The sequence below is a fragment of the Vidua macroura genome, chromosome 24 (genome assembly GCF_024509145.1).
Source record: "Vidua macroura isolate BioBank_ID:100142 chromosome 24, ASM2450914v1, whole genome shotgun sequence".
NCBI lineage: Eukaryota > Metazoa > Chordata > Aves > Passeriformes > Viduidae > Vidua > Vidua macroura.
In genome coordinates, this window is record NC_071594.1 from 7,311,547 (window position 1) to 7,319,973 (window position 8,427).

The 8,427-nt window shown below is 51.1% G+C and overlaps 1 protein-coding gene across 1 annotated transcript; it reads left to right on the forward strand.

Moving 5' to 3' along the window:
- Nucleotides 1–4,305: 4,305 nt before the first annotated feature.
- Nucleotides 4,306–7,714, forward strand: GUCA1B (guanylate cyclase activator 1B). The gene is made up of 4 exons (XM_053998277.1): nucleotides 4,306–4,509; nucleotides 5,671–5,820; nucleotides 6,706–6,820; nucleotides 7,421–7,714. The coding sequence occupies exons 1-4, from the start codon at nucleotides 4,306–4,308 to the stop codon at nucleotides 7,546–7,548; spliced, it is 597 nt and encodes a 198-aa protein (XP_053854252.1). The 3' UTR covers nucleotides 7,549–7,714.
- Nucleotides 7,715–8,427: the final 713 nt, after the last annotated feature.

The following is an 8,427-nucleotide window of genomic DNA, read 5'->3' on the forward strand; positions in this document are numbered from 1 at the left end:
TGTTCCAGTGCTTGTCCACCCTTTCAGTGGAGAAGTTCTCCCAAATATCCAATCGAAACCTCCCCTAGCACAACCTAAGTACATTTGCTCTTGTCCTCCATCCATCCATCCGTACAAATCCATATCCAGTCAATGATAACACAGGATGAAGCCAAACCCTGATTAAAGTCACAGGCGCACAGTTTTTTCTGTGAAAAGCATAAAAATGTCCCTCTTCCCTGGCTCCATCCCCGCTCCGGGGTCACACCTACCCCTGGGAAGGGGCTCAGCAGCTTCTCCCTGGTCCCTCTGCAGGCTCCTGCCCTCCAGCCTCGCGTCTTATTTATTTTCCTCGTAGGTGGAGAACCGTGACTCAGTGGTGAATCTTGGTTTCAAGGATCATACAATACTTCACCTTTCAGTTTCAATGAACCAGAAAAAAAAATGGGAATTTCCCTCTCCTTCTCACCATGAACACCGTGGAAATTGCTGAACCCTGACTTTGGGAAGGCTGACTTAGACACACAGCTCAGTCCTGAACCAAGAGGTTGGAACTAGACAAAATCTTGGAGATATTCACACAGAGACAAAACAATTCACTGTTTTTCTAGGGAAGTTTGCCTTGGTGGATACCGAGTGCAAATTAAATATTTCAGGCTTCATCCAGCATGGAATCCCACTCAGAGGAAACATGCAGGAGTTGGTCTGCTCGTAAGAAAATCTTTGTGGCAGTAAGCAGAAGACAAGATGTGACACTCCGAGGTCAGCGCTCCCTGTGCTGGGTGAGATGGGTTTCGTTATTGGTACCTGACCATTCCTGACGTGTAGATCAAGGGACAGCTGCTCCTGGAGTAAAACACCCTTGTTATTCCTGCTGTATAAAGCATGCAGGGCTAGGACAATTTTGGGAGCAACCGGGAAGAGACACGGGGAGGTATCGGGCTGAACTCCAGGCCACGCTCTGAAGGATCTTTGATCTCTCCCCAGACGGGCCAGCACAAAAGCTCCCTGCATTCCTGCTGTCCACGCCTCTGTCCGCCTGGGGCTCAGGCAATGTCAGGATGCTCCGGGCTGTTTGTGGTGGGCAGCTGGGAGCCGTGGCAGGGACACCAGCGGTGCTGCTGCTCACGCTCCGGCTGCCTTGGCTGGCTGGGCAGGGCTGGCAGTGCCTGGGCAGGGTTTTGCCCTTCCCGGGCCCGTTGGAAGCACACTCAGATGCCCAAGCTGCAGGAGGGCTCCTGGGGCAGGTCAGGGCTGGGGGATTTTAAAAAATGGAGCACTGTGGCAAAGCAGCTGGGTGAGGACTGCTCCAGCTTGGGAGCTCCAGCCTGGGAGAAGGGTCCAGTCCTCCCTGCAGTGTCCCTGCAGCTGGTCCCCTCTGGCTGGCAGCTGTGCCTGCCAGCACCCTGCTGCCTCTGCCAGCACCCTGCTGCCTCTGCCACAGCCTCTGCTGCCTTCCCAGCACCGACTCATGATGCCAAACAAATGAGTCTTCCCAGCCCTCTGCAGGGTTTGGTGGTTTTTTTTTTTTTTCCTCTTGAGTTTCTACCAGCCCTTGCTGAAGCGTGTGGCAGCACGTTGGGGTAGGCAGCTGACGGGAAATAAGCTGTCTTTTTCCATGCTCTTGGCTGGGAAACTCGGCAGCTCTGGAGCTGCAGAGGTGATAATGCAGGGATAACTCACGAGGCAGGACGTGCAGTCAGACGTTACCTGTCTGGAACTGATCATCCAAAGTGTTCACTCTGGCACAACACACAGAGCATTGATCCTGCTCCTTCGGGCAGACAAACAGCACCAACCTCTGCACTGTGGTGTTTTCTAGAAATTACCCTTTTTGTTTTTATTTCTCTCTGCCTATATTTTACCTCTGTCTGCATCATTTTTTTTAATCAAATGAAGAGAACTTTTGGCTGATAAACTGTACCTTATGAAGTGACATCCTGCTGGCTGAGAGACAGCAGCTCTGCAGAGCACACAGAGGATGTGCAGAGGAATTTTCATACCAGGAGCTATGGGATTTACTTTATTTCAGTGCCAAATTAATATCACTATTTTATCAACACGATTGTATGTCATGATGCCTGCAACAGCAGCAGCTGGGCTTTGTACTCCAGGTCTCTTGCAGCCCTTTGTTCCCAGCTGGAGAAGATTGCAGTCATCAAAACAAAAAGGAACCATTTTCTCTCCTGGGAACAGATCACCAAGTTCCCATAAGGCAAAACAAAATTATGCAATGAGTCAAGACAATGTCCTGGGCATGTGGAGTCTTGCTGTGTGCTCTCAGCACTCACATTCCAGCAGGCAGCTCCATGCAGGAGAGCAGCACAAAATGGTGGAGAGGCTTCACCCCAGCACATCCCAAACTCCCCAGCTGTGCTGCAGGAAAAAGGAATGAATCCTTCCCACCCTGTCCTGGCAGCCCCTCTGTAGCCTGGGGCTCTTTGGGAACTCCTGGCCTCACCAGCCAAGATAATTCCAACATTATATAAAATCATTTATATACATGACTGTGGCTACCAAATACTTCTCTCCAGTAGCTCTAGTGAAGAGGAAAATGGGGGGGGGGGTGGATTTATTGTTGTTTTTCTGGTGGGCAGCCCCACAGCTGCTCTGCTGTGCACCAGGCATCTCCGAGTCAGGGGCTGAAGCACTCCCAAAAGGAAGGGTTGAGTTCATTATTGTGTTGCATTCTTCTAGGCACGAGGATAGATAAGAATATCATTAGATAAAAATGCTTTAACTGAAATAGAACAGTCTTAAATTCTCTGGCAACTTCTCTGGCCCTTCCCATTCATCTCCAGGCTTCTGCTGTGTTGTGTCTGTGCTCTCTTTGCTCTTCTTTTAAGTGAAATCAAACCTTGCCTGGGTATCCTTACATGTAAAGGTGTAAGGTTGTGTTATACTCCTGCAAGTCTCTGTGGATATATAAATACACATCTATAAATATAAATATACTTATAAATACAAATATAAATATATATACCCAGTACCACTGCTGGGTCACTTGCAGGTGTGAGTGGATGGAGACCAAATCCCACTCTGGCAGTGCAGCATGAATTGCTCTACTGTTCTGCAATAGCAAATTCAAATTTCAGCCAGGCTCTTAACCAGTATTCTTCCATGAGAGAGGCTCTTCTTACCTAACCAACACCAAAAAAAGTTCCAAAAAATGAGCAGCTTAAATCCATCTGGGCCTTGGCATGTAGGATAAGAGAATCTATGGTTTCCTATTAATGCTGCTCCAATCCTCTTAATGAAGATATTGGGCTGGCTTGGGCACATTTATAGCTCAGGTCATCCTTTCCTCTGACACAGATAATGGCTGGGTTCAGAACAATTGGTCTGGCGTGCAGAAAAGCTGGTGGCTGCTGGGGAAAGGAAAGGGCTCTGAGTGTGCCAGAGGAGGGGCTGAGCCGTGGCTCTGAGTGCGCCGGACAAGGAGCGAGCCCAGGGAAGAGCTGCACTTTGTGTCTGTCACCAAAGCCAGAAATGAGCTCCAGGGGGAAGGGGTAAGCAGGAGAATTTCCATGGACACAGAGAATAAAGAGAATATGCTCTAAAAATATGGAAATAAACAATTCCTGCTCTTCTTAGCTTAAAGCTTTAAGAAGGAGATGTGGCAATAAGAGGAATAAGTGTGTATCTAGGTGCCTTCACTAATTGTCTCACAGCCTACAGAAGGCATTCCATTAATTTAATCCATCAGCAGGTTTTTCTGTGGAATGTTTGTTTTCTCAGGATTCCCTCTCTGTAGCTGTTGTTTTTCCTATGCCCCCTCTCACTGAAGCCCTGAGCAGCCCCCACAGGCAGGTAATACAAGCCAGCATTGCAAAGATTAATGTTCCTTCCCCCATAATCCCTTTTTTCCCCCTAGAAAACTCTACAGGACAGAGAATGGGGCTGTGTGTTGTGTGTACAGGGAACCTCTGCTCCCAAATTCTTTGACAGGGAGGTATTAATGTGTAGAAAGAGCCTGAGCCCCTGGAGTTTGCTTCTAAATAGGGCACAGCTCAGAACATCTGAAGGTCTCTGGGGCTCATGGGTGGGAATCTCCTAATGATCTTTAGTTATTTTTATCCGTGCCCAGTGCTCAGTGCTCTGGGGCAGAGGAGCCACTCTGAGATCTCCTGGGGAGCACACGGAGCTGCCAGGAGCTGGGCAGGGGAGGAGGAACAGAAAATAAAGCACAAAAAAGGGAAGGTGACATAGCAAGACACAGCATTGACATCAGAGAAAGGCACGAGACAGCGAGAAGAAAAAGAGCAAAGGACTTTGGCAGGGTTTTTCTTCTTTTCCTTCTGCTTTTATCCTGCTTTGTGGAGGAAAATGGGACAGCAGTTCACCAATGCTGAAGGGGAGCAAGGAGAGATTGATGTTGCAGAGCTGCAGGAATGGTATAAGAAATTTGTGGTGGAATGTCCCAGTGGGACCCTCTTCATGCACGAGTTCAAGCGGTTCTTCGGGGTCCAGGACAACCAGGAAGCAGCAGAGTATGTGGAGAACATGTTCAGGGCTTTTGACAAGAACGGGGTAAGTGCTGAGAAGGTTTTACAGTTATTTATTTATATATTATTATATATATAACGAGGGAGCAGCGAGGGCAGGAGAAGGAGCACAGGCTGGCCTGGATTTATCTCCTCAAATCTCCTCCTAAATTAAGGTCAGAATGTTCCCTTAAGGGACTAAGGGTGGATTAAAAAGTTGAAACTTAGGCAGTCACACTTTGAGACCCTCAAATAGCCAAGACTCCCACATGGCAAAAATATTTCTCTGTTGAGGTAGAGGGGAAATTACAGTGCAGGAAAATCCTACTCAGGCTCCTTGTGTGCTGGAGGAAGTGTCAGTATCAGGTAGGAGCGGGTGGTTTGTAATAAAATACCGATTTTAGCTTTGCTTTCCAAAAGCAGAGGATGCTGAACAATTCAGACACTCTGGTTTTGATTCCCTTTGCCATATTTGTCATGAGACACCTGGGGAAAGTGGGTTTTGTGGTTTAGCCACAGTTCCTGCATCCCTGCACTGCTGCATGGGGTGCTTTGGGTCTCAGCTGCCTTGGCTGAGCAGCTCTTGCCAAGTGGCTCAATTATTCTTTTCCTGAAGCTCCTGATCCTATTCCAGCTGTGGGGATGTTTGTTCTTTGTATCAATACAGGAAAAGGGGCCTCAGGTTGTTCATCTCTGATCAACTCCTCTCCCTTAAGCTCCCTTTGAAAATAGGGTCCAAATCTCATTGAAGTGGCAGCAGAAGTCAGTTTGTGGGAAAGGATTTAAAAAGGCCGTGGAAGATGTCGGCAGGCCAGACTTGTCTCAGAATTCCAAGTTGTGAAAAAACAAATTCCTAAAAAAATGAAAGGTTCAGGTCCCAAATTCCCTTATGAAAGCTGTGGGGAAAAGGCAGCAGAACAAACTGTGCATAGAAGATGAAGTCCCATTCCCAATTCACAGGGCTTTTCCTAACAGGACAGAGACTGTTTTTAGCTGGGGAGGAGCCCAGCCTGGCTGCACAGGGTGTGGCTGTGCCTGCTGCTGGCCCTGAGCTGCTGCAAACCTTCCCTGGAGTGCCAGGCAAACCCCTGCCCCGTGCCCTGTCCTTGTGGCAGTTTTAACCCAGCTTTTCTGGAAGCTGCAAAGCACTTTTCCATCCACTTTCTACCCAGCCAAGGGTCACCAGCTGCTGCTTCTCTTGCCACAGGATAACACCATTGATTTTCTGGAATACGTAGCTGCCTTGAATCTCGTTTTACGGGGAAAACTGGAGCACAAGCTGAGGTGGACGTTCAAAGTGTATGACAAGGATGGGAACGGCTGCATAGATAAACCTGAGCTGCTGGAAATCGTTGAGGTAAGCGGGCATTGCCCAATCCCTTCTTTAGGCAATCCCTGCTCTTTGGCAATGTTCTGAGGTGCATGGGGCTCGTGATAATCAGGTTTCAAGGATGCTGTGGGGCTGAGCAGGCAGCCAGGCACAAGTACCTGTGCTCTTACCTGAGAAGCACTGCTCATCCCCCGTGAGCACCTCAGGGAAGTGCGGGGCCAGGAGCTGCCCTGTGGGCAGCAGGGAAGCTGAGCAGCCAGTCACCTGCAGCAGCAGGTGTGAGAGCAGGGCAGCCTGTCTGGGCCACCTTCCATTACAGTTTTGAGGTCAGCCAAGAAGTGCCCACAACTGCGAGGCCACTGCTAATCCTCTCTCTGGGAAGACTTTAGACAAAACCCTTCAACCTAAGCAGCAAAGGTAACCAGGGACAGCTGGTGCCACGGGAGGAGTAGATAAAGCCTGGCCCTTTCCTGTGGCAGAGGGGAGCAGAAACTGTGGGTCAAAGTATGAGCTGAGACAGGCTTGATGTGCAGCCTGGACACGGCTTCCCCAGAGAGAGGGCTGGCTCAGTCCAGATGTGCCTGCCTTTGGATGTCAGCAGAAAATCACACTCAAGGCCTGTGATTTGTCCCATCTGAAACTCTCCCTTTGTTCTTTGCAAAGGAGCCCTGAGGTCTGACCAGTGAGTGTAAGGAGAGCAGGAGGGCAGCAGCTTCACAGAGCAAATGAGGTAATTAATGTGCAGGCATGAGGCCAGAGGTTCCATTCCAGATCTGAGGCTGCTCAGGGGCAGATCTTTCCAGAAAGGTTAAACCCCCAGCCTTTGAAAAAGACCTTCACAGCGATGGATGACAGCAGAGTTCACTGCTTTTCATCTTCCAGTCCTTTCCCTAATCTGTGAGCTCCTTTCAGTCTATCTACAGGCTGAAGAAGGTGTGCTGGTCGGACGTGGAGGACAGGACCCCGCTGCTGACACCGGAGGAGGTGGTGGACAGGATATTTCAGCTGGTGGATGAGAACGGGGATGGTGAGTGATGGGTGGCACGGGCTGCATTCCTGCCTGGTGAGAGCTGCCCGGAGCTGGGCTGGCTGCCTTTGATCCTGGCTGGCCAGAGATCACTTGGCTCTCTTGTGTTTCTCACAGTGGACAGCTGGGCTTGGTTCTGCTCTGCTCCCCAGAGCCAAAAGAGTCTTGGTGGAGCAGGGAGAAATCTTTTTCGTTGTTATTCTGATGTAAAACACCGAGGAGTCGCTGCCGGGGCGGTCAGTTGTGGTGCCACCCTGACGGCCCCAGCAGCAGAGGGCAGATTCCGGTGCCAGCGCAGGGCTGGGTGAAGACACTGGCTCCAGTCCGACTTGCAGGGACTTGCAGGACCTGGCTGGCACGGGTCCTGGAGGGGCCGGGGTGAGCCCCTGCAGCAGCCGGAGCGTCCCGTGGGGTGGGGCCGCTGGGGACGCGCTGGGTCACAGCCCCTGCCTTGTCTTTCAGCTGCCTGGCCCGCAGAGCTGGGGGATCCCCTAAGATGGTCTGATTAGCATTTTATCTGACGCTGAGGTGGAATCCTGCCTCCTCCTCTCTTATCTCCGGGGTTCTGAGTGCCCATCTGTGCCCTGCTCTCACCCACAGGGCAGCTGTCTCTTGACGAGTTCATTGATGGAGCCAGGAAGGACAAGTGGGTGATGAAGATGTTGCAAATGGATGTGAACCCCGGGGGATGGATCACTGAGCAGAGGAGAAAGAGTGCTTTGTTCTGAGAGATTGGGGTCTGACACAGCTGAAATGGTGATGCTGAGTCCCGAGTGTGACCCTTCCTCTAGCCTGGTAGCGACTTTCCTTTTTAATTCGATCTCAGCATCCAGATGAAAACCGGAGTGGTTTAAGGAGTCATCTCTGATGTAAAACCCACGTGCTGAGCCCTGCTGGTACCCAGGGACTATTTCTGGCCCATGAATAAGTCTTGCTGTGTACACAATTCTGTGTTTGCCAGCTCTGCTTTTTGGTTACACCCCAAGGAGCAAACTTGTGTTGGGTTCCTGCAGCAGAGCCTGAGCAGGTTTGGGGCTGGGCAGTGAGGGATGGAGCCGGCGGTGCTGTCTGCAGTGCAGGCTGGGGCAGGCACGGCTCCCTCGGGCACCCGCAGCACCAGCACGGGCAGCTGTGGGACGGGCAGGGGCTCTGCGTGTGTTTTGTGGCATTTACTGCTGCCCGTGGCAGATCCCTGCGGACCAACATGATAAAACCACCAAAAATGAGAACTGGATCGCAGCAGTGGCCAGGACAGCACACAGAGCCGAGGGAAAACGCGTCAGGGCTGGGCAGGAGGAGCAGCAGCTCCTTCCTCCCCTTCCTGGGGACCAGAGACTGCTCCTTCTGCCTGCCCAGAGGCCTGAGGGGCTGAGAGATGCTGACTCCAAACGCTGACACTTCACAGCCCCACTCAGAGCACAGAACGGCCCAGGTGTGACTCAGGAATCTTCACTCTGGGACAGCTTTTCCTGCCCTGGGAAGAGTGGATGAGCCCGGGGAGCTCCGGGATTTTCACTGCACTGGGAAGAGTTTAGTGTGGGAGCAGAGGTGAGGGAAGAGCAGGGTTTTGCTTGGCAGTGCCTCTGCAATGAGAGGATTTGTGCTGC